The sequence below is a fragment of the Lithobates pipiens genome, unplaced genomic scaffold (genome assembly GCF_037356315.1).
Source record: "Lithobates pipiens isolate NorthernLeopardFrog02 unplaced genomic scaffold, aLitPip1_a1.2 Scaffold_8, whole genome shotgun sequence".
Lineage (NCBI taxonomy): Eukaryota > Metazoa > Chordata > Amphibia > Anura > Ranidae > Lithobates > Lithobates pipiens.
The window spans coordinates 583834117-583861174 of record NW_027507903.1 but is presented as its reverse complement, the minus strand read 5'-3'; the positions used below and the strand labels follow the sequence as shown (position 1 = coordinate 583861174).

The following is a 27058-nucleotide window of genomic DNA, read 5'->3' as shown; positions in this document are numbered from 1 at the left end:
GGATAGATTCTGTGAAGCCGTTGCGGAGTGTAATATACCCTATGTACTATTTAAAATTGCACCAATCTATCCCTGGCTGACACTAACTGTTAGAAAGGATACTCCCAGACATCTTCCCAGTCCTCCGTGTCCAATGAGGGAAAATCCACCTCCCACTTTGCCCTCAGGAGTTCCATTCCCGTATGCACATTTGGGAGTAACAACTTAGAAATAGCGGACAATGGTTTAGACAAATTATCGTCCCTGAGCAGAGTTTCCAACCTCGAGGTGTAGAACGCCACTGGGGCGTTACCAAACTGTGTTCGAAAGGCATGATTAAGTTGCAAGAATCTGAATAAAGGCGAGTTAGGCAATGTATATTGTTGCTTCAGCCTGTCAAAGGTCTGTATCTTGCCCTCAAAACAGAGTTGTTCAAGATATTTGATACCCCTGCTTGCCCATACACTAGGGTCAGGAATAGAGCCAAATTCCGGTAAATTCGGGTTAAACCAGAGAGGACTATGTGGAGAGATGTGTCCCGAAGGTACGGGGCGCAGCAAATTAGCTACGTTCCATGCCTTTATAACCGCCCTCATTGCGGCAGTAAGAGGGAACGGGGCCCGAAGACCACGATACAGCAAGTGTCTTAGTGCCTCGTATGACCCCAGCCACGCCGCCTCCAGGACCACCGCCGCATTGGAATCATCCGAAACCAGCCAATTGTGTTTCTTCCATACTTTAAAAAAAATCCTGCATGTCTTTTCCTTTCTAGAACTCAGAGTAGCTATCAACCTTTTGGAGAACCCCTGTTTTTTTTCCAGCATCTCCTCTTCAGTAGCAAGGCTGCCAGACTCCACCTCTCCACTTGAGGGCAGCAGATTGGGCCTTGCCTTGGGACAACCAGGTTTTTTTTTGTTTGTTCCCCCTGGTGGATATCGATGCCTAATTTAGCACGGACACCCGAATGACTTTGCACAGGGTGGACTAGAACTCGTGGACACAGGCAATGCGAGCATCTAGGCCTGTGGGAGGGAGCCATTATAGACCCACACCACCGCTCCTGGCAAAGAGTGGATCTTCCCTGACCGGAAGTATCCAAGGCGGTTCCACCGCCAACTTCTTTAGAACAGAAAACCAAGGCCTCCTGGTCCAGTGTGGAGCTATCCAGATTAGGGTTGTATCCTCTAACTAGAATTTCCTCAGAACTGCCGGCAACAGCACAGGAAAGGGGGGGGGGGGGAGGCATAGCACTTGGCAAAAGGCCAATTCTGAGAAAGAGCATCCACTCCTATTGCTCCGTCCCCCCCAATTCAGAGAGAATAGAGGAGTTTTTGCGCTCTCTTGACGCAAAAAGATCCACACACGGGCTTCCCCCACTTCTGGACAATCTTGTAGATTTCCAGATTCAGGACCCAGTTGCTTTCCTTCAACTTCCTCCTACTGAGGAAGTCTGCTCTCCAATTTAGCTCTCCTTTCAGGTGTACTACTGATAGAGAGCGCACTGTGACCTCTGCCCAGCTGAATATTGCTTCCGTTAGAGAGCAAAGGGAGTTGCTTCTTGTGCCTCCAGGTAATTGGAACGTGCAGATGGGCATCCCTTAGATCTATGGACGCCATGAAGCAATTTGGAGGAAGCAGCATCTTCACAGAAAAAAAAAAAAATAATGGAATCCATCCGGAACCTTTTGTAACAGATTGACAGATCCAGAGGTTTCAGGTTCAGGATAAGCCTGAACTTCCCTGAAGCCTTTCTGACCACACAAACGTGGGAAAAGTAACCTCTGCCCATCTCCCGAGGAGGAACCTGTGACACTACATCCTGCAGTTCCAAATCCTCCAGAGAAGTCAGAAGGGCTGCTGCCTTCTCCGCACACCTGAGTAGATCTGTGATTAACGTGTGTGTGTGTTGAGAACTGCAGTCTGTACTCCCTCCTTATAATGCCTAGTATAAATGGATTGGAGGTAACCGACTCCCACTGTGGGAGAAAAGCCCCCAGTCTTCCTCCCATCGGGGATAGACTGTCATTGGGACTGCTCAGGAGGGCGAAAAATCGCTCCTCCACGCCCTCTGCCCTTGTTTGTCCAGACTTTTTTATTTTATTTTTTATTTCTGGGACTCAGTCCTCGGAAAGTTAAACTTCCTTTGTGGACGAGTCTTTTTAGACTTCCCCCCCCCCCCCCCCCCCCCCCCCCACTTTTTTCTTTAAGGGAAAAGCCTTCTTTTTATCTGCTGTTCGATCAAGAACAGCCTTCTGGCTTAATTAGCCAAGGCAGAGGATCTAGCAGACATGCGGACCGACTCTGCTGATGCATCCGCTATGTATGCGACTCCTTTTAAAAGCATTGGGAAGGAGGAAAGAATTGTTTCTTTTGTGGTCCCCACCTCAATATGAGCTTTTATATGTGTTGCGTGCCACCCTTGTGACAGCCATGGCAGGCTTAAGATTGCTTCTTGTCAATAGGGTCTGCTAGCATACCCATATCTTCAAAGGCCAAATCTGTCTGTCTTTCTGGATACCTGAGAGAAGGCTGCATCCAGTCTAGGAGATGTTACACACAGCAGATTCATCCTCTGAAAAAGGGAATCTGCGTTTCAATGCTCTAGAAAAGAAAGGCTTCCTCTCTGGGTCGCACCATTCTTTCCTAATGATGTCTACCAGAACCTCATGGACCTTTTCTTCAGTTTTCCGAGACCTTCATACATCTGGTCATTGAGAGACCGTTTTTTTTTCTCCTCTTTGATACCTAGTGTAGTGCGAATAGCTCCCAGGAGCCCTTTCACTTCCTCCAAGAAGAGCTTGTAATGGGAGCATCTGGAGGACTCACCATCCACCTTCTCTCCCTCCGACTCTGAAGAGTCTGAGGATTCACCATCAGGATCATCCTCTAGTGTCGTTCTGCTACCCCCAGGTAGCCCTTCATTATCAGAGGGAACTGCCAAGGGGCCAGGTATGACATCTTTCTGTGCTGGCAGAGGACTAGCTGAAGGTTGTATAGGCTGAAATTCTCAAACAAAGCCTTAAGACTGAAAAAGTGCTGGAGAGCTCTTTAACAGAACCCTCCAGACCAGAACTTTGTTCCTCAGCATGATCTCCAACTAAGCCCTCAATACAAATTCCTGCACAACACTTAACCCCAGGATTCCCCTAACACACTTCTACATAGGGGGCACTTCTTCTTGGACCCATGTGAGAGCTTAGATTTTTCCATGGACTTGTCCCGTTACGACAAGAAAAAACCCCACCAGCATCAGTCCCTGCCAGCAAAAAAATCAACACCAGACCAACACCAGGAGTGCACCCTTCCAGGACCAACCACCACCAGGGTCCCAGACGTGCAACTCCTCCCCTCTCCAAGAAGGGGAGTTCACCTGTGAAGCCAAAGATGGGAAATAGCAAGGGAACACCACCCCAGGGTTCCACTTACCTTAGAATGGCGGGTGCTGGCACCTGGAACCGAATGGGAACTATCAGTCTCAGACATCATTTCGGCCCGAATGGTCGATTCGTCACAAACCTCTTAGTTGTCGCTACAGCGTGAATGGGGCAAACACTAGCCTTCGCGCCATTCGTTTTGGCGTCCCACGACCCGAACCAGAAGTCGCGGGTGAACCGGACGTGACCTCTCCCGTCGGAAAAGACGTCGCCCGTCATCCGACCCAGCCTTTGGCTCTATGCTGGCCACACCAACGAGGGGGAGACATGGACACTCCAGCAAACATCTTCCCCAGGCAGCGCCAAAAACGAACCTCCCAGGCCTCTGCTTTCCCCAAGGAAGGATGGGACGCGCCAGATACTGCAGGTAATGGACTCCCCAGCCCTGCTGCAATGTATGAGACACCTCAATCTCTCCGGACATCCCTTCGGCCAGAACGAACTTTCCGCCTTCAGGATAACACTGGACTCAGCCTCCCCAGCTGAATTAAACCCAGGTTCCTAGTGATGTCTCCTTGCCGGAGGAAACACCAAAACTGAAGGGCTGGAGGGAAGAACGGAGGAGCCAAGGTCTCAAGTGTGCTGTCCTGAAAGACAAAATTGGGGGGGGGGGAGAAAAAAGGGTACAGGGTCACACTAAACACCCAGCACATAGCACGATGGCAGCAAGGGCCGCTACTGACTTTCAGTAGTTAGGGACTGCAGTAAACAGGGTGCCTTGGCGGGGCCTGCAGCTTACGTGTGTATTTGCAAATGTGTGCAACTAAACCCCTGTTCTCAACGCATATTGTTAGACAGGTAAATTCGGTTGGTAAGTTTGAGCTTGGAAATCCCTTAATATTTATTTCTTTGCCTCACATAGCCTAGCAGCCAGATGCCCCCGGGGTAGGCCCAATCTCTGGCCTAGCAACAAAAAAAATCCCCAGCAGCAATAACAGACCTCTGCAGCCAGCATCAACAGACTCTCCAGCAGCAGCTATAGATGCGCGCACCCGCCCCCCCCCCCAGCAACAATGGACCACCTGCATCAAAATACTCATGCATGCCTCCAGCAATCATAGACCCCCAGAAGCAACAGATCTCACTGCAGCCAGCATTAATGGATACCTTCCTCAACAGTAGACCTCCCCCAGCAACAATAGAACACCCTGAGAAAAAAAAAAAAAAAAAAAAAAAATGGATCACCTCCAACAACATTAGATCCCCCAGCAGCTAGAATCAATAGACCCTGCACCCCTTGCCATTACATATATTCCATGATGGAGTTGCCAGAACTGCATTCTCTCCCCCCCCCCCCATGTTCCTGCTGAAGAAAAAAAAAAAATATATATCCCTGTTAGTAATTAATATCACTTTTTCATTCATTATTTTTACTATACGAGTTGGTTCATGGGCACAGATATTGGCAATACATTTTTTTAATTGACAATCATTTATAACGCTGCACTTTATTGCATTATTTTGGATTGGTATCATAATCCCTAGTGCCGGCTGATTTTATTTTTTGTTGCACCCAAGCGAGTTTAAATTTCTCTATTAGTTTCATATTATACATATACATATATGATTTCCACCCAGAAACTGCATCATACGTTGGGCATTACCAGCGAGGAGATATTTTGGAGTACTCTATCTGAGCAGTGACGTTCCCATAGTGGTCGTGGTTTCCAGCAATAATATACCAGGGGATGTTGCGTAGGGACTCTGCAGCAAACACTGACTCAAATGTTGACTGGAAAAAAATAAAAATAAATAAATAAAAAAAAAAAAAAAAAGGAAGAAGAAGAACATAGGGAGTTGAGAGCCCAATTGGACAAAACAAACAAAGCAAACAAAGCAATTAACACTACGTAGACCACTTTATCGTAAGGCATTTTGTATATGGAAACAGGAATAATGTGGAGACAGTGACACAGATTCCCATGCCACAGCTTGTACTTAATAGGAAGTGGCCTAGACATGTTCGCTGACCAAGACATGTTCTAAATACTATTTATCAGGAAAATAACTACTACATTTTAATGGCAGGTTTATTTTAGTGAGAGACAGAACAAAAAAAAAAATTAAATAAAAAAAAAAAAAAAATATCCAGAAAAACGCATTTCAAAAAAGTTATAAAATTGATTTGCATTTTAATCCCCATCAATCAGCAAGATTTCTGGCTCCCAAGTGTCTATAGCAGGAGTCTTGAACTGGCAGCCCTCCAGCTGTTGTGCAACTACAAGTCCCATCGTGCCTCTGCCTGAGGGAGTCATGCTTGTAACTGTCAGCCTTGCAATGCCTCATAGGACTTGCAGTGTCACAACAGCTGGAGGGCCACCAGTTCAAGACCCCTGGTCTACAGTGTTAAGAGTGCTCCTAATCTCAGCTCGTTAAGTGCTGGGTTCACATGGTCTTTGTATGTGGCTCACGGCAGGGGTCTGGTGCATCCCATGTTCTCGGTTTTAGGGACAAATTTTTGCCCGAATTCAGTGCTGAAACTGAGCCAAAAGACGCACAGGACTCTTGTGGAAGCCCCTCTGCAGCAGAGATTCAGTGCCTTGAAAAAGTATTTCTGCCCCTTGAAATTTTCCAGATTTTTTCCAGATGTTACACCAAAAACCCAAATGTATTTTATTGGGATTTTATGTGATAGACCAACACAAAATTGGAACATAATTGTGAAGTGGAAGGAAAATGATAAATGGTTTTCAACATCTTTGAAAGTCAATACTTTGTAGAACCACCTTTCACTGCAACAGCTGAAAGTCTTTTTGGGAATGTCTTTACCAGCTTTGCACATCTAGAGAGTGACATTTTTGCCCATTCTTTGCAAAAAGAACAGCAGAGCGTCTGAAAGCAGATTTCAAGTCTTGCCACAGATTTTCAATTGGCTTTAGGTCTTGACTTTGACTGGGCTATTCTAACACGTGCATATGCTTTGATCTAAACCATTCCATTGTAGCTCTGTTTGCATGTTTAGGGTCGTTGTCCTGCTGGAAGGTGAACCTCCGCCCCAGTCTCAAGTCTTTTGCAGAAGCAAACAGGTTTTCTTCTAAGATTGCCCTGTATTTGGATCCATCCATCTTCCCATCAACTCTGACCAGCTTCCCTGTCCCGCTGAAGAAAAGCATCCCCACACCACCATGTTTCATGGTGGGGATGGTGTATTCAGGGTGATGTGCAGTGTTCGTTTTCCGTCACACACAGTTTTGCTTTTAGGCCAAAAAGTTCAATTTTAGTCTCATCTGACCAGAGCACCTTCTTCCACGTTTGCTGTGTCCCCTACATGGCTTCTCACAAATGGAACTTCTGATGGCTCTTTCAACAATGGTTTTCTTCTTGCAACGTTTTCATAAAGGGCAGATTTGTGGAGTGCACGACTAATAGTTGTCCTGTGGACAGATTCTTCTGAGTTGTGGATCTCTGCAGCTCCTCCAGAGTTACCATGGGCCTCTTAGCTGCTTCTGATGAATGCTCCTTGCCCGGTCTGTCAGTTTAGATGGACGGCCATGTCTTTGTAGGTTTGCAGTTGTGCCATGCCCTTTCCATTTTCGGATGATGGATTGAACAGTGCTCTGTGAGATGTTCAAGGCATGGGATTTTTCTCTCCCTTTTTAAATAACCTAACCCGGCTTTAAACTCCATAACTTTATCCCTGACCTGTCTGGCGTGTTCCTTGGCCTTCATGATGCTGATTGTTCATTAAGGTTCTCTAATAAACCTCTGAGGTCTTCACAGAACAGTATACTGAGATTAAATTACACAAAGGTGGACTTTGTACTAATTAGGTGACTTCTGGAGACAATTGGTTCCACTAGATTTTAGTTAGGGGTATCAGAGTAAAAGGGGGCTGAATACAAATGCACGCCACACTTTTCACATATTTGTAAAAAAAGGAAAAAATAAATAAAAAATAAAATTGAAAACCCATTTATCATTTTCCTTCCACATCACAATTATGTGCCATTGTGTTGGTCTATCACATAAAAATTCCAATAACATACATTTAGAACATGGCGAAATGCGGAAAATGCCAACTGCCAATCTCCCTCGGTCAGGAGCTCCATGCAAGATCTCACCGCGTGAAGTTTCAATGATCATGAGAACAGTGAGGAATCTGCCCAGAGCTATACAAGAATCTTGTCGAAGATCTCAAGGCAACTGGGACCATATTTACCAAGAAAACAATTTGTTACACACTACGCCGTGAAGGAATGAAATCCTGCAATGTCCGCAAGGTCCCCACTGCTCACAAAAGCACATGTACTGGCCCACCTGAAGCTTGCCGATGTACATCTTAATGATTCAAAGGAAAACTGGGTGAAAGTGTTATGGTCAGATGAGTCCAAAATCAAGCACTTTGGCATAAGCTCAACTTGCCTTGTTTGGAGGAGGAGGAATGCTGCCTATGACACCAAGAACATCACCCCCCCCCCCACGTCAAACATGGAGGTGGAAACATTATGCTTTGGGGGGGGGGGGGGGGGTTTCTGCTAAGGGGACAGAACAACTTCATCACATCAAAAGGGATGATGGACAAGGCCACGTACTGTCAAATCTTGAGCGAGAACTTCCTTCCCTCAGCCAGGGCATTCCAGCATGACAATGACACAAAACACATTGCCAAAAGGAGTGTCTCAAGAAGAAGCACATTAAGGTCCTGGAGTGGCCTTGCCAGTGTTCAGACCTTAATCCCATAGAAAATACGTGGAGGGAGCTCAAGGTTCGAGTTTCCAAACGTCAGCGTCGAAACCTTAATGACTTGGAGAGGATCTAAAAGAGGAGCGGGATGAAAACCCTCCTGAGATGTGTGCAAACCCTAGTGGCCAACTACAAGAAATGTCTGACCTCTGCAATTGCCAACATAGGTTTTGCCACCAAAAGGGGTCAAACACTTGTTTCACTCATTAAAATGCAAATCAATTGATAACTTTTTTTCAAATTGCGCTTTTTTTGGATATTTTTGTTGTTATTCCGTCTCACACTGTTAAAATAATCCTACCATTAAAATTATAGACTGATAATTTTTGTCAGTGGGCAAACAAAATCAGCAGGGGATCAAATACTTTTCCCCCCCCCTCACTGTAGAAAATACACAAAGTGTATGTTCATTACAGTCAAAATATATATGTATGTTTTGGATAGAGTAAAAAACGGTTTTAAACCCCTACCAGGTTAAAAAAAAAATTTTTTACCGTTTGCGTACCATTGGGGAAATTTCCTTTCACTGGTCTCAGAGAAACAATAGGATGTTAGAAGAAATTTCTAAAAATGAGGGGATTCCCCCTCTTGCAGTAATTATGCTTGAAACAAGTGTCCTCATTTCCTCTCCCCTTTTGTTTTCTTCTGGAAACAACTCTGGAGAGAGATTATATATATATATATATATATATATATATATATATATATATATATATATATATATATATATATATATATATATATATATATATATATATATATATATATATATATATATATATATATATATATATATATATATATATATATAAAAAAATTCTCTCTTATCTATCTATATCTATATCTATATATATTTTTTTTTTTATTTTTTTTTCCATTCTCTCTCTCTATGATTACCAGTACAAATCTCCAATGGGTACACAGACAGCAATAAAAACCATGACAGAGGGTCTAACCCTTTCACGCTCTAGACAAAACTTTTTTTTCCCTTTTTTTACTCACCGGTATCACCCTCTCTCAGTCCCTGTACAGTGGGGCTGTTCTATGAGAGGAAGAAACAGGACAAGAAGCCAATCATTTCTTGTGCTGACAAAAAGTATGCTAATAGGAGAAGAGAGCAAAGTGATAGTGAGTGGAGCTCATCACTGTGCTGCTTCTCCTTTAACTGTTGAGTCATGGGCTGGAATGGATCCAGAACAACCTGGGCTCAGAGGAAGCGGTTGAATGATGCTGGAACATTATCTCAGACATGAGGTTATCTAGCGACAGAAAAAAAATAAAATAAAGAAGTACTGCAGGAGAATTCCCTGGATTGAGGGTAAACATTGCAGCAAAAAACTCAAATTTGTTATTATTGGTTGCCTGGGTCACACAGTTTTATTTGCCTTATATCATAGAACCCCCAACCCTATTAAATGTGCACTTTTTTTTACCTTAAATCGGGGGTCTGTAACATCTTTCACACCCTCATAGTAGAAGTTGTCTCCAACAGACAGGATGAAGTCAGCTCCCCAGTTGGCCACAGTTTTGCCCAGCTCCGCTGCGACGTAGGTCTCTTGCTTGGTGTGGTATGGGGGGAGGGGGAGGCCGCCCCAGTCGCCTATTACCGCAAAGCGTAGAGAGGACTTCGAGTCTTCTGGTGGGTTAGAGAGGGTCTTTGGTGCCACACATGGGAGGATGGTCAACAGAAACACAAACATCTCCATTGTGAACCTGGGTGGGGAAGAGATACATAATGTTATGGCACCAATTAGGTAGACTGGTGGAAAGATTGAAGCACTGGACCCTTCAAGACTGAAAAGTGCCAATTCCTTGGGCAACACCTGGACGGCAATATAAAAAATAATAATAATTTAATAAATAAAAAAAAAGGGGGGGGGGGGGGAATGGAGGCACTAGTCACCACCACACTTAAAAAGCCCTCACTAGACCCCACCAATTTTAACAACTTACGCCCCATCTACTTCGTCCCCAGGGTGCATGAAAATCAATGGATTAAAATATATATTAAAAATTAGATTTTTATCAAATTTAAATAAAATGTTTTTGGAGTAAAAATCTAAAGATAGAAAACTATTTAAGATACATTAATTTAGTTTATTCAGCATTAAATGGAGCTTAGTTATGTAGCACGAGGCTGTATATTCAGCAATATTTACATTTTTGGTAAACTCAGTGAATCCAAGCTGACATGCACTGCATTGATGCATTCACACAATTTCACTGCATCTAGGAGATAAAAACAAAACTCAGGAATATTCCATTATTTTGCAAATCTATGTACACTGCAAACTGTATGATTGAATCGGTTCTGATATCACCGTTTTACTAACCCAACAGCTTTTTATTCCAAATAGGAAATCTTCATTTTGTTTGTAAATATCAAATATTTTAAACTACCAGCAAGAATAAGTCCTTACATTTAACCGGTTCCCGACCAGCGCACGACGACGTACGTCGACAGAATGGCACGGGCAGGCATATTGGCGTACAGGTACGTCCAATCTTCAATGCCGCCCTGCCATCGGGAGCGCGCCGCTGGTCGGGACCCCCGTGAGTCCGGTCGCGGGACCCGCGGACTCGATTGCCACGGGCATCCCCGCGATCGTCTCACGGGACGGCTGAATGGAGGAAATTCCGTGTAAACAGCATTTCTCCATTCTGCCTAGCAACTAGTGACGCTGATCTCTGCTCCATGTGATTGGAGCAGAGATCAGTGTTCACTAAATGAAAGCCCAACCCCCCCACAGTTAGTAACACACCCCTAGGAACACTTAACCCCTACACTGCCACCCACTGGTTAACCCCTTCACTGCCAGTGTCATTTACACAGGAATCACTGCATTTATATAGCAGTGATTACTGTATAAATGACAATGGTCCCAAAAATGTGTCAAAAATGTCCGATGGGTCCCCCACAATGTCGCAGTCCCACAAAAAAAAAAAAAAAAAATAAAAAAAAAAAATTTTTTTTTTCGCTGATCGCCGCCATTACTAGTAAAAAAAAAAAAAAAAAAAAAAAAAAAAATACAAAAATTAATAAAAATGCTATAAAACTATCACCATTTTGTAAACGCTATAACTTTTGCACAAACCAATAAATAATTGCTTATTGTGATTTTTTTTTACCAAAAATATGTAGAAGATTACGTATCGGCCTAAACTGAGGGGAAAAAAAAGTTTTTTTTATATATTTTTGGGATATTTATTATAACAAAAAGAAAAAAATAATGCGTTTTTTTCAAAATTGTCGCTCTATTTTTGTTTATAGTGCAAAAAATAAAAACTGCAGGGGTGATCAAATACCACCAAAATAAAGCTCCATTTGTGGGAAAAAAGGACGTCAATTTTGTTTGGGAGCCACGTCGCACGACAGCGCAATTGTCAGTTAAAGCGACGCAGTGCCGAATCGCAAAAAGTGGTCTGGTCTTTGACCAGCAAAATGGTCCGGTCTGTAAGTGGTTAAAGAGCACCTGTCATTTCAGATCTGTCATGACAGCGTCCGTTAATGGGCATCCACTCACCTTGTTGTTTTACTGCCACATCACCAGCCCTCCCATTAAAGTGAATGGGACTGTCGGTGAGTCAACAGCGGGTCAGAGGAGGAGCCACTGCAGGACAGATGACAGTTGCCCTTTAAAAATTATGATTTAAATCAAGTCTTTTTACTAGTGATCTAAATCAAATCCACCATATTGCTCCCCTTTTTATCTAAACTCCTGGTCTACAACCAACGGAGCAACCATCACACCTAGAATAACCTTCTTGATCCCTTTCAGTCTGGATTTCACCCTCCATGGAAACTGCTTTCCTAACTCAAAACGATCTGCTAACGTCTAAATCCAATGGACACTATTCTGCACTTCTACTCCTGAACTCCTCTGCTGCCTCTGACACAGTGGACCACCCCTTCCTCAAAAAAAAAAAACTCCACGCCTTTGGTTTCCGTAACTGTGCTCTTTGCTGGTTCTCTTTCTACTCATCCAACCGCACCTTTAGCGCTACTTAAAAATTCTACTTCCTCCTCTCCTCTTCCTTTCTGTTGGGGTTCCCCAAGGTTCTGTTCTTGGACCTCTCCTTTTCTCGATCTACACCTCCTCCCTGGGTCAGCCGATTGCCTCCCATAGCTTCCAATACCATCTCTTCATTGACGATACCCATATTCATCTCTCTACCGCTCCGCTCACTCTTTCAGTCACGCATCACTAAATAGACATATCTGTCAAGATCGACGGCACAACCATCAGCCCGTCATACCCACATACCAAGGTTCTGGGGGGGCGTTATCCTGGACTCTAAAGTATAATTTTGGCCCCACGTCCAAATGTTGCTGTCATCTCCAAAATGGGGCCCTTTCTAACCAATGACACCACAAAGCTCCTAGTTCACTCCCTGGTCATCTCCTGCCATGACTACCGACACTCCCTCCTCACGAGATTATCTTTACATAGGCTATCCCAGTGATGGCAAACCTTGGCACCCCAGATGTTTTCAAACTACATTTCCCATGATGATCATGCACTGTGTAGTGCAGGTGAGGATCATGGGAACTGTAGTTCCAAAACATCTGGGGTGCCAAGGTTCGCCATCACTGGGCTTTCCCCTCTTCACTCAATCACGAATTCTGCTATCAGGCTCATCCACCTCACCAACCATTCATATGAACTAAAAAGGGGGAGTTTGGGACATTAAATGAGACATATGGGTCATATGTCTCCATCCCATAATCCGCAAAGTTGGGGGGGGGGGGGGAGGGACAATTTGAATGGAGGAGAGTACACGTGGCTAGAAGATGAGTAGATATCAAAAACATGTTTTTATTGGTGAAACAAGGAACATGGCAAAATGACATGATACATGCAGCAATGAATAAAATTGTCGATCACATATTACAGACCATATATAGAAACAAACATTAGTAGCAACCAGCCAAACACTGTAGTATGGAAAGAATCATGGATGTAGTAATAGTAAAAACACTTAAAATTACATAGTAGATGGAGAACTCAAGATAATGTATTGAGTAGGGGTGTCTGCATGAGAATAAGTGCATCCAAATGAATAAGACGCGTTTTTGTGGATGATACCACTCTTCGGGGGTTGGGTGCACGCAATAAAAATGTATAATAAAATATATATAAAATTTATGTGCACCCGCCCCTGAAAATTTTGTACAGGTCAAAGTCCCAACCCCCCCCCCCCCCCACACTTTCTTTTCACCAGCCATTCAGGGTCAGCTTCTCCTCTTGGCCAATCCCTCCACTGGCTTCTGCTCAGCCAACAAATTAAATTCAAAAACTTACAATGCCATCCAGAACTCTGTCCCCCAACTACAAAACTAACCACGTCTCAAAATACCAACCAAAGTCATTGTCTTAATGATTAATCCCTCCCAAGAGCTCCTGCTCCCTTGTCACCTCCTCCCATACTCACCTCCAGGACCTTTTCCGAACCTGTCCTATCCTATGGAATATCCTACCCCAAATCTGTCTCACTACCTCCTACTCTTGAGTGATCCCTGTAAACCAGTCTCTTCAGAGAAGCCTATTCTACCCAACAACTGTACTTTTTCTCCATCAGCTCATCCCCGTCAGTTATTACCTTCTGTATCACTTTGTCCCTCCCTCCAAGATTATAATCTCTAACGAGCAGGGCCCTCGGATTCCTCCTGTATTGTAACTGTACTGTTTGCTCTCATGTAAAGCTCTGCAAAAATGGTTGTCGCTATATTAACCACTTTAGCCCCGGACCATTTTTCTGGCCAAAGACCAGACCACTTTTTGCGATTCGGCACTGCGTCGCTTTAACTGACAATTGCGCGGTCATGTGATGTGGCTTCCAAACAAAATTGACGTCTTTTTTTTTTCCCCACAAATAGAGCTCTCTGTTGGTGGTATTTGATTACCCCTGTGGTTTTTATTTTTTGCGTTATAAACAAAAATATAGCAACAATTTTGAAAAAAAAAAAAAAAAAAAAACTCCTTTTTTGTTATATATATATATATATATATAGCATTTTTTTCCCAATACGTATTCTTCTACATATTTTTGGTTTAAAAAAAAAAAAAAAAAAAAAAAAAAAAACGCAATAAGCGATTATTGATTTGTTTGCGCAAAAGTTATAGCGTTTAACAAATAGGGGATAGTTTTATGGCTTTTTTTTTTTTACTAGTAATGGCGGCGATCAGCGCTTTTTATTGTGACTGCGACATTATGGCGGACACATCGGACATTTTTGAACCATTGTCATTTATACAGCAATCACTGCTATATAAATGCACCGATTCCTGTGTAAATGACACTGGCAGTGAAGGGGTTAACCAGTGGGTGGCAGTGTAGGGGTTAAGTGTTCCTAGGGGTGTGGCTTTAATTTAGTGAACACTGATCTCTGCTCCAATCACATGGAGCAGAGATCAGCGTCACTAATTGCTAGGCAGAACGGGGAGATGCCGTTTACATCGGCATCTCTCCGTTCAGCTGCCCCGTGAGACGATCGTGGGTATGCCCGCGGCAATTGAGTCCGCGGGACCCGCGACTGGACTCACGGGGGTCCCGACCAGCACGCAAACGCGTTGCCGGTGGCGTGCTCGCGATAGCAGGGCGGTAAATTTAAAGGGACATACAGGTACGCCCATTTGCCTGTCCGTGCCATTCTGCCGACGTGCGCTGGTCGGGAACCGGTTAATCCTGTATAATAATAGTACATAGCAAGCTTTAGGCTGCATTTACACGTATCTTCAGGCAGAAAGTCGGGAAATTTTTGCCACGATTTTGTACAGGTCTAAAGGTCACCCATGTAAAAAGCAGAAAAATGCCTGTAATCAAGAATGTGAGCAGGGGCCAATTAAATTAATAGAGTTTTACTTGTTGGGCGTTTTGGAACTTTTGAGATGAGCTGAAAACGCTTAGGTGTGAATTCAGCCTAAGGAATTCATGCAGGATTTCTTTTTTTAATGTCTAGAGGAGAGGAGGGGTAGAAATGTGAGTTGGGCTTTAAAGTGGTTGTTAAGTGTCTTGGGGGGGGGGGGGTGTAGCCGGGTATCGCGGATGCGGCGCTGTGATTGGCTGTAGCCGCAATGACGTCATTCCCGTGCATGTGCGGGAGCCGCCTGGAACGGCACAGAACAAATGAAGCAGCAGCACGTACTGTCATTGCTTCAGTTGGCTACAGTGCGCATGTGCCGCATGACGTCAGCACATGCAAATACAGGGATATCTCCTAAACCGTCCAGTGCCTCTACAGGTAAGCCTAATTATAGGCCTGCCTGTAGTTTAAAGTGGTTATAAAGGGTTTACAACCACTTTAACAAAAGCTGTAAAAACAGTCTCATAAATGGTTAGGTTATCACCACCTCAAACATCTTTGTCCTGCTTTCCTCCATAGACCACAGTTATCATCAAGATGAACCCAGTGTCCTTCTACAGAGTATCAGATTCTACAATTTTATCATAAGGGCTGATAAGAACACCTACTGTGTTGAAATGGCACTAGTAGTGATAAGAGAACACTCTGTGTTAGCAGTGCCGGCCTATTTTCTCTTATTCAATCTGCAGGCTGAAGGAGAAAAATAAATCATTCAATTCCTCCATCCTCACTAACTTGCATGGATGGAGGAACATACTACTAGCTATTGTATTCAACAACCACAGTGCTGCTGAACAATCAGTGCATCCAATAGGATGCAGTTACTGTTCGGCCAATAATTTTACGCTCGGCTGAGTTGATTTACCTTTTTTTGCTCACTGTTTGTCAATTCTTGTAGTCATTACATGGCCATCCACAGCTCAAATGTCATCTATGACCAGCGTTGCAGAGCAGGCTAATTGAATAATAATAATAATAAAAAAAAAAAAAAAAAAAAGCCCCCAGCCACATCAAATCCTTCCTGCAGAACTAATGTTTTCTGCCGCTAGGGAGACTCCCCTGCTATAAGAATACACCCCATTTGTGCAGCCGACTATAGCCTGCACTGCTCTTTCAGGAAAAACCCAACAGACTGGTTGTACAGAAGTCAATCAATAGGTCAACTATGTACAACTGACCTGCCCATACATTGGAAGGCTACTTGCTGGCAGAATACACTAGTTGGTGCTACCGACTATAGCATGTGGCACTGATTAGTCAGGAAAAACCCAACAGGCTGGTTGTATAGAAGATGCCTTAATTTCTTCAGACCGTTTTTTTACATTTTATCGCCAATAAAAAAAAAAAAAAAAAAATAAAAAAGAAGAAGATGCTAGGTACACCACTGCCATAGAATGAATGAAATTTGGCCAAATTTTTATCCATCTATGGGCAATTTATAAGATATAATCTAGAGAAGGCGTGGTACCGAGGACATTAGAGCGCACAAGAGAAAACCAGCTTTGCCTAAAAGGAGACCAATAGTGTGGCCAACTTCCAGCCTGACACAGATGTGTCCTCCAAATACACTGCATGCCCTTTAATTTAAAGCTGGCTATAGATAGTTCAGTGAGGACCGGAACAATTTCAATTCATTTATGGTCGATCCTGTCTCAAAAAAAAGTTGATCTAAATGATCAACTTTCTGTAGAACGGGACTGTTGGAAAACATTTGCTCAATTAGTGCCCAATTAGCTGCAGGGCTGATCAGCATATTCAGACTAGCACAGTGGGAATGATTCCTCTATTCACATTTCTTGTGTGGATGGGGAAATCCATTTTTTTCCCCGATTGAAGAAACATGATCACAGCCAGTCTAAAGCATACAACTTTGAATTCCCCCCCCCCCCCCCCCGACTTTTCCCCTTAGACAAGAGCTGTACTGGGATTATCAAAGACCCATTTCAGCACACCCATGTTAGTTGTCACTATAGTAATTTCAAGGAAAGCACCCCAAGTACCCCTAAGCTAGCTCATGTTTTAATGACAATGCTACAGCCAGAGGCGTAACCAGAACCTTCAGGGCCCTGGTGCAAGCAACAATGCCCCTGACCGCTGGGGCCCTTTCTTCTGGTCCTGGGGCACCTCCCACTTACCCCAGGGCTCTTTAGACCAGTGGTTGAGTGGCATAGAATGCAATGTTAGAATCACATGGGGGGGGGGGGGGGGGGGTCACAGCAGTGTGAACTGAGCAGAGGAACTCTTTTACATGTTCTGCCATCTTAAAAACCCACTCCCCCCCCCCCCCCAAAATGCCAGGGCCCAGTTGCAACCTTTGCGACCCTGGTAGTTCCACCACTGGCTACAGCAAACTCAATTGTAATACACTATAAAGCAGATTTACCACCATTGTCCAATAGTCAGAGGAAAAAAAAAAAAAAAAAAAAAAAAAAAAAAAAGGGGATTTCCACTATAATATATATATATATACACACACATACATACATACACACACACACCATGCCTGAAATGTTTTTGTACAAATATTTACCCTTCAGATGTTTCAAAGGAGAAGGTGTTGTGGCCGATACTAAGAATTTCTGGACAATGTTTGTCCCCACACACAGAGAACTATCCCTCATTAACATACAAAGGAGGAGGGCCATTGTAAATGTTTAACACCTTATTATTAGGACAGACTGGTCAAATGCAGTTTACAACTAAATGAAAGACTGCAAATAGCACAGGCAGAGATAATTCTGTTAAACATTACTCCACAGCCTCCTCCATAATATTACAGAGCAGGGAGAGCATGTAAGGATTTTTAAAATGCAACTTAAACAAGGTAACCAGGCATTTTTTAAAGTAATGCTCCATTCAGACATTGAGCCCCGATCCAGCACCCTCTCCCCCCTGATTGGCTAACTGACTTGACTGACAGTCGCAGGAGCCTATGGCTCTACTCTGTAGCTCTGCTGTGCCAATCAGGAGGAGAGTCACGAATGGCTAAGACACTTGTGGACATCATTGTAGAGAGATAGGGCTCAGGTAAGAAATTGGGGGGGGGGCTGCTACACAAGGTTTTTAATCTTCATGCATAAAGATAAAAAAAACAAAAAAAAACAAACACTTCTGCCTATACAACTCCTTTAAGAATGTATGGGACCCCTCCCGCAGGTAGACTCGGCCCTTGCAGTCCTATGCTGTAGTGTTTCTCTCTTTTGAGCGAGACCCAACAGCAAATGTCGGTCAATCTTTAGTACAACCAGTGCTTTTTTATTTTTGTTTTGTTTTGTTTTTTTACGATCACTGCTGTTGGCTAGAGCTACTTCTTGTAGTGATCTTTGTATTGTGGGAGTGAGGAAACTCCCAATCATATCAGAATACAATGGCGCAGCAGAGGTCTCCCGCCCAATCACACAAGCAGGAAATGAGGTTTCTGGGGGACGTTCAGTACAGAACACCTCAGGTTGCCATATTGCATTTCACAGAAAATTGCAGCGCTGCAGATTGAAAAGGAAAAGGTCATTTTTAAATAATACCCAATGACAATATGACTTGGACCCACCGGCTCGGGGATTTGAAATCTCCTGCTTCGCCCTTTCCTATCTGCGCTGACCAGTGTAAGGTCACCTTACAGATTTTCTGTAAAGACGATTTTGCACTTTTTGGTTAAAGAAAAAAAAAATTGCATAATGTGTAGCAGCAGAAATGTTACCGTCTCCAATCAGCACACACTGCCAAGTCCAGATATTCCTATGGTAACAAATTCTCCAGGACAATGCAGAGTAATGTGTTCTTCTAGTTCTGCTGTGTCAGGCTATGACACCATCGGATTGTTTTGTGGTTTGAACGCGGTCACATGACTGAGAGTCACATGAGTTATCAGTCAGCTTTACAAACACTGCAACGTGACTCCGCATACCTGTGTGCACATCAGGCCTGCCCAGGTGTATTGTTTTACTGAGTAAAGAGTCCCAAAACTTCCTGGACTTTGAACCGCTCTGCCCCCAATTCTCTGAATGATAAACCCAATCATTTCCACTCCGCTATCGGAATTCAGAAGCCGAGGGTACTAAAACTTTCATTTTAAAATTTGTTTTGCATTATGGCAAAGGGCAAAACTCCATTTGAAGAAGTTACAAAAAAGTAAAATATATACAGTATGCACACACAGGATAGAGATACACACACACACACACACACACACACACACTGACCCAGTCTCGGCAGCAGAAAAACACTGGAAGCTGGTAAATGTTGCGTACCGCGTTTACCGGCTTCTAAATGTATTCTAGCCATTGAAATTAATTAACACTCAAGCGCTAAATGCACTTGGCGTTTTTTTCTGCTAAAACTTTCCTCTCTCAAAGGCGATTCTTTTACATTCTGGAGAGGAGCATACTGCCTCCAAACTCTGGTCTAGACCATGTGTGCACGCACATGTAGCGGCGGCTCCTGAAGAGCACTCGCTATGCGCATTTCAAAAGTTAAAGTTATACCTAAACTGCAGTTTGATTTGGGTAAAATTGTCTAAATTTGGACTTCAGCATCAGTCTGACTGGACTATGATATTTTCAGCCTAGCCACAGGGGGCATTGTCTTCTGGCAGGCATGGAACTATGGTCTGGTTAGGAGCTCAAGTTACTCTCTCGGAGCCTGCCCAGTGGGAGTGGCGCTCTTGCTGTGCTTTCTGGGAGAGGGTATTTAAGATGCGGACGTCACGTGGTACAGGGTTCTGGTCCAGAATCATGTACTGACTTCATGGTCCTGGTCCTCCTGACCAGCCCCCAGGAAGGCTATGGCCTGGGGTGCGGATCCATCCGATCTTGATGTCTCGGGGCTGGCTAGCCTGAGGCAAGGGAACTAAAGGAGGATTCTGAGGTGGTTGGGTGCCGTCTCCAGTTTGGGAGAGACCCAGAGTACTTCAAGCATTCCATTGGAGGACTCTTCAGAAGAAGACCACGTACAGGTTGGTTTCTTAGTAAGAGCCTGGAAGGGCTGGAGTACCCAAGAGAATCCGGTCTCGTGGATATCGCCAAGCTGGCTGAAAGATCCAGGTATCCTACGAGTGTTCAAGTTTAGTTTCCCTACGTGTTCTACAACAACGTCTGTGGCAGAGACTTGGTTCCCGAGTTAAGCACCTTGTTGGCTGCTAGGCCTTGTGAGAGAAGGACTGTCCAACTTGAGTGAACATCCAGTTGCGAATGGCTAGTCTCTGGATGCGGTCAAAGTAAGCAAGTTCTTCAACATTTTGACTGACACTAAATGAGTACCTGAACTTCCTTTCCAACCCTCTGATCCCAATTTAAGAGACTGTTTCATTGTCTGGATTTTATTTGCAAAATGTATTCAAGTGGATCTGTTGTCAGTCTCTCGAGCTACTGGGTCATCTACCACGGACATCCCTAGATGTGAAGAGAGTAGAACAGAAGGCAACGGTAAGCCCAATCTAACCAGCAGCTCCTTCAGGGGTAGTGCTACGCACCCATAGGCTATTATTGAGGTGTGTTCAGGGACTTGGGCAAAAAACACCAAAAGCCCTAGAAAATATCAGTTTAGGAGCAGCAGTGTGTATGAGCCCTTAGTTTCTTTTCCTTTACCCCTTCCTTTAGCTTCACCAGTAAAAACACTTCCCGACTTAAGCATAAACTAGCAGATTCGCATTTAGTCATTTGTATGAAAATTCTCAGTACATATGATGATTTGGCAAATGTCATTTAAAAAGGAGAAGTTCACTTTTTAGAAAAAAATAAAAACACTTTTTTTGGAGCCTGCAAAGCAGGGGTCTCAAACTGGTGGCTCTCCAGCTTTTGCAAAACTACAAGTCCCATGAGGCATTGCGAGGCTGACAGTTACAAGCACGACGGGACTTTTTTTCAACAGCTGGAGGGCCACCAGTTTGAGACCCCTGCTGTAAAGCATTGCACCAGTGATCAGCAGATTGCTGGTGTCATGCAGATCTCCAGCAGATCTGCCAGTGAGTATCTGTGTACCCGTACATCCCATACCAGTAAGCAGAGAATGATTGGAAGAGAGGTCTACCACAGCAGAGAAATGCCGAGTCCAGCAAAGAGAACCTCCAGCTTAGTCCAGCAAAGAGGCTGCTCTGTTTAGGCCTGCGACTCACATGGACCAAAGCATGCATCCCCATATATTGAGCAAAGAGACATTCCCAGCAAAGAGACCACCCAGATTAGAGACCGCCCAACTTAGTCCAGCAAAAAGACTGCCCAGTAAAGAGAATGACCAGTTTAGGCCTGCGACTCACATGGACCAAAGCATGCATATTGAGCAGAGACCGCCCAGCATAGTCCAGCAAAGAGACCGCCCGCACAACGCCACCCAGCAAAGAGACCGCCCGCAACAAGGCCACCCAGCATAGTCCAGCAAAGAGACCGCCCGCAAAAAGGCCACCCAGCATAGTCCAGCAAAGAGACCGCCCGCAAAAGGCCACCCAGCATAGTCCAGCAAAGAGACCGCCCGCAAAAAGCCACCCAGCATAGTCCAGCAAAGAGACCGCCCGCAAAAGGCCACCCAGCATAATCCAGCAAAGAGACCGCCCGCAAAAAGGCCACCCAGCATAGTCCAGCAAAGAGACCGCCCGCAAAAAGGCCACCCAGCATAGTCCAGCAAAGAGACCGCCCAGCATAATCCAGCAAAGAGACCGTCCACAAAAAGGCCACCCAGCATAGTCCAGCAAGGAAACCGCCCGCTAGAAAAAAAGGCCACCCAGCATAGTCCAGCAAAGAGACTGTCAGCAAAAAGACCACCCAGCATAGTCTGGGAAATAGAGTGTGGTCAGGAGAGCACACAGCACAACCCCATGAGCATGATTTTTTTTGTACACCACACCTGGGGCTAGTGAGGAGGTGAAGGAAGACCGACTGACAGGCTACTTACCGCCACTAACCACATCCAACACCAAACCGATCTGCCGCACAACACTGAGGGGCGGGCAGAGCCGGAGTACAGATCACTCCGCCCTCCGCTTTCACAAGCTCTGTTCCATCCCTCGGGCATTGTGCAGCAGGAGGAGGAGCCGGCATGGGACTACACAACTGTACGGAGGTTTATCTGTGTTCCCTCCACGGGAGGCAGGGCGCAGGCTATACAGATTAGAATTTTACGGACAGAATGCCTGAAATAGGTAGCGGAATGCAGTTTTGGTGCGTTCTGCCAGAAAAAATAAAAAATAAAAAATATAAGAAAAGTCCTGGATGTTACACTCTGAATATGGGTGTAACATGTTACGAAACATAAACTTATCTTTTAAAAGTACTTCAAAATTGAATTTGCTTTTAACATTGGATTTTTGGAGCGAATGAACTTTACCAAATAAATACCACGTTCACTGTTAGGCCTCACTCACAAGGAGTGGTACAGCATATGCCCATACAAGGGCCATGTTTACCTGCATGGGAGAATACCCTGCATGGGAGAATACACAGGTGTCCCATTGAGGTCTATTGGGATGGACACAGCCATTGACCCCCAATATGACATCCATGTTGATGTGGGCGCACGGCCTCCATTCTAACAAAATTTTCTAGCAAAAAAGGTCTTAGCAGTGGCTGTGTCGCTGCATCAAAATAGATTGGAAAGGGACTGCCTGCACAACACCTAAACACGGCCCTCGCATGGGCATATGCTGTAGTAGGCCCGTGTGAATTAAGCCTAAATGCCACTTACAGGTGATCGGAATTTTGGCCAGAAAAAGACCAGATGAGAGCTTTTCATCGGAAAACGTGACCGTGTGTATGCTCCATCGGAATTTAGCTGGCCAGCAGAAAATTTAGAGCATGTTCTCAATTTTCCCCCAACGGAAAAACGTTCTAATCGGATTGCTCAGATTCAACTACGAGATGGAAGCCATTGGCTACTGGCTATTGAACTTGCTTTTTCTAGTCCCATCATACACATTGTACGTTACCGCATTCTTGGCGGTCGGAATTTGGTGTGTGTGCGTAGGCAAGACAGCTTGAGCAGACTTCCATCGTAATTCCGTTGGGAAAACCATCAAACCTTTTCCGACAGTGTGTGCGCGAGATTAGAAATGAATTTGTTAAGAAGAAAAAAAAAACCCTCTTACATAAAACAAAAAGATCCGAAAGAAAAATTCTACTTGTGTAGGACTGGCTTTACCCTTCTTCATTGAAGGATTAAGCAAAGCAGCAAATGTTTCGCCCCCCTCCCCCCCCTACCTCCGTGGTCACAATGGGACTTTTAATTCCACAACATGGGGGGGGGGGGGGGGGGTGTCTTTTTTCCCGGACGGTAGAGACTACACACATTGTAACTGTAAAGTACAATTCCCCAACATGCAGGGGTTGTGGTTTTGTGATAAGGACACACTGGGAGGGGATGGAATGTATTTAGGAGAGGTGTGAGCTATACTGGGCACCCTATACAACCTACCCCACTGACCCGGCATGGGAGGTGGAGGTCTACATTGAGACACATAATAGAGTTCGCCAGTTGCAGACCTTTCCAAACCGAAATCTAAATACTTACACACACATCAAGACCACAACGCAATCTACATCCTGTATGATATCACTTAGAGTACTTCCGCCTGTCAAACCGAAACAGCCTGATGTTTACAGTAAACCTTTATCGCATTCATAGAAAACTGCCCATTAAATTAATCGATTTTCAAGAATTTGATTTGTTGGATCAGCAGGTTAGACCCCAAATCATGAGAATGTCTAAAGCTGACCTCACACAATGGGGGGTCATTTACGAAGGCAAATCCACTTTGCACTGAAAGTGCACTTTAAAGTGCAAAGTGCAGTCACTCTAAATCCAAGTGGTAGATCTGAAATGAGGGGAAGCTCTGCTGATTTTATCATCCAATCATGCAATAGCTAAAATGCTGTTTTTTTTCTTGCATGTCCCCTCGGATCTACAGTGACTACTTCCAAGTGCAAAGTGGATTTGCCTTTCATAAATAACCCCCAATGTGTTCTGAATTGTAGAATCTGTTAAGTGGGGCTCCACCCTAAAGTGGAACTTCCGCTCATCGGAACCCTCCCCCCCCTCCGGTGTCACAGTTGGCACCTTTCGGGGGGGGGGGGGGGGTGCAGATACCTGTCTAAGACAGGTATTTGCACCCACTTCTGGCATAGACTCCCACGGGGAGTCTATGCCTCTTCCTGTCCCGGGGCGATGTCTGCTGGGACACATACGAGTCCCAGAGACACCGCGGTCCATTCCTATTGCGCTGCGCGACTCGCGCATGCGCAGAAGGGAAATTGGAAGTGAAGCCACAACGCTTCACTTCCCGATTCCCTCACCTAGAATGGCGGTGGCAGCAGCCGAGCGATCGCCGACATCGCTGGATCCCTGGGACAGGCGAGTGTCCATTTATTAAAAGTCAGCAGCTGCAGTATTTGTAGCTGCTGGCTTTTAATATTTATTTTTACAGTGAAATCCCTCTTTAAGGCTTCTTTCATATTTGGCGCTGCGATTCTCAAATCGCACTGCAATCACAAAACACGTTAGGGTGTCATTTATTTTCAAAAGTACCCGATATAATAAAACAGAACAAAAATAAAATTATTATTATACAGGATTTATATAGTGCCAAGAGTTTGCACAGTGCTTTACAACATGAGGGCAGACAGTACACTTACAATACACGAGGGAATCAGGGGGCTCGTGGAGCTGACAATCTAGAAGGGCATAAAAACAAAACTAAAAATGTGGCCATTTTGGCATAAGTTGCACGGCAAACCGTAGTGTACAAAGCTTGTTTTTCCTCCAAAGAGGAGAAGGAGCAAAACCGCACTCTGTATTAGGTGCCATTGAGGCTGGGGTTCACACTGCTATGATGCCAGACACTGCATGCGATTCACACCACACTGCTGTGCAAATCACGTGATGTATTTGCAACGCAAATTCAGCCATACAGATTGTATGGCTAAATTTGCATCACACAGGATCCTTTTTTTTTTTGGTCCGTACCTGAATCAGATCCGACTCCTGTCCAAATTAACAGTTCGCACCGTGCTATGCGAAACCAATCTTGGGGTGTCATTAACTTTCTATTGTCAGCCGCAGAGGTTCGCATAGGGCAGTGTGAGCTGCCTGCAGGTGACATGTGATGCCAGGAACCCGTTCTGGATTCGCACGGGTTTTAACATCGCAGCAGTGTGAACCGAGCCTGAAAATGAATGGCACCCAAACATGCGTTTTTGCAATTGCAGTGCGATTTAAGATTGTGGGCAGAATTGCAGCAATGAAAGAAGCCTTATACCCTGTACATATGATCCGAAAACCAGAGACAACAGATCGTCTGACTTATTTTTGCTTGCTAGTCACAAGTAGAAAGTGAAGAGGTTACTGAAGTTACGAAACTTCTCGCACAACAGAATAAAAATTCGGAAATGTCATGTGTTCAATTGGATTTTCAGAAAACTATACTGGTTAAACAAAAATCATACAAGAAATATTTTCATACTTGTCCCATGGGATAATATTGGGTGAACTGTTGCGATTGGCCTATCAGAAGCCATGTACCATGTTTCAATTATCATTCCAAAGTGGTATTTTTTGTATGATTTTCAGATCGTGTGTATGGGCCATAATGCTCACCATGCGTGTTGCAATCTGATTATTATTATTATTATACAGGATTTATAAAGTGCCAACAGTTTGCAAAGCACTTTACAACCTGACTATACAATCAACTTTAGACTTACCAAAACTTTGTAAACTGAGCATCTCCCTAATCTATCCCATTCATTTATATATCCAGGCAGTTGTACTACATAGTTGCTCTGAGCTCCTGTTCACACTAAATCCGACTTTGAAATCGTGCCTCTTCTTACCCCCTTCAATAGAGGAGTCTTGTTGGATTCAGAAAGGAGATTTCACCCAAGTATCAGGAAAATAAAGTTTATATAAAAATATCAACAATTCAACCTCTGAAGTACTTTTAATAAACAACACCAATATTGGTAAATGTTTCCCCAACAAGATGTGTCATGGCTGCTAATGAGAGAAATCTACCAGATGACCTCCCTAGACATCCCACCACTGACCACATGGAGCTTTACCAGCTGCTGGGAGCAACAAAACCAGCATGGCTTCATATACAATGCAAACCGATAGAGCCTCCCCCCATAGAGAGCAGTCTGGATGTGATCAGAGAAAGAAATACACATAAAAAGTTACAAAGTGTCTGATCTCTTCCTGTCCCTGGGAGCCCATAGAGATCGGTCATCCTGGATGAGACTTACCTCCACCTTGTCCTCCCAACACTGAGTGCACACACAGCCCTTCACCCGGGATTATAGGACACTCCCTCCTCCCCCCCCTGGGGCCAAAACTTCCTCCCACAGGGGCCACACCACCCCCTCCCCCCACACTGGTCACAGCCTGACCGCCTCTGTACACCGATCTCCCAGCACACACCCTGATCATAGCCCGACACCGGGAGGGGGAGCCGCTGTTCTGCCTAATAGAGTCCGGCCATCCATATGTGTCCGTTCCGTACTGCGCATGCGCAGTACGGAGCAGACGAAGCTTCGGAAAATCTCCGAAGCTGAACGGCGCCTGCGCCGTGAGTGGAGGAGGTAGCCCCACTATCCAAGCGGACATAGGGTTTAGAATTTAGAGGGCCCCTCGCGGGCGAGCTTCGCTCGCCACGCTTCGGGCTCGGCCTCGCTGCGCTCGGCTCTTTTTTATTCTAACTCTATGTCCACTTGGATGTGGGGATAGAACCTGGACTCACGGCGCAGGCGCCGTTCGTCCTCGGCAATTTTCGGAATCTGTGCTCCTGTGTACTGCGCATGCGCAGTACGCAGGGGACAGCATCTGATGGAGGACCCTATTTCACAAGACACCGCATTCCCCGCCGCTAATCAACCCTCATCACCGACACATGAGCGACAAATATTCTCATCACCGACACATGAGCGACAAATATTCTCATCACCGACACATGAGCGACAAATATTCTCATCACCGACACATGAGCGACAAATATGCACATCATTGATCATCGTCTCCTCTCCTCCTCCGTGCTCTGCTTTTCTTTTTTTTCTCTCTCGCTCTTTCGCTTTCTTTCCTCCCCCCCCCCCCCACCTTCTTTCTGTCTCTCTTCCTTATCACT

General features: G+C 44.7%; 1 protein-coding gene across 6 annotated transcripts in view; it reads right to left on the bottom strand.

Moving 5' to 3' along the window:
• The window catches only part of ACP5 (acid phosphatase 5, tartrate resistant), a 32937-nt gene extending 6633 nt beyond the window's left edge, over positions 1-26304 (bottom strand). The window contains exons 1-4 of one of the 6 annotated variants that reach the window (XM_077470331.1): positions 18659-18776; positions 10256-10325; positions 9530-9809; positions 5018-5145 (exon numbers count right to left, since the gene is read on the bottom strand). In XM_077470331.1, the coding sequence (XP_077326457.1) occupies positions 5018-5145; positions 9530-9809; positions 10256-10257 (410 nt within the window). In that variant the 5' untranslated portion in view covers positions 10258-10325; positions 18659-18776. Of the gene's footprint in view, positions 1-5017; positions 5146-9529; positions 9810-10255; positions 10326-17491; positions 17580-18658; positions 18791-23454; positions 23501-25985; positions 26006-26183 lie in introns of those variants that run through there. The other 5 variants (XM_077470332.1, XM_077470330.1, XM_077470329.1 and 2 more) reach the window with 5 other exon arrangements.
• Positions 26305-27058: the final 754 nt, after the last annotated feature.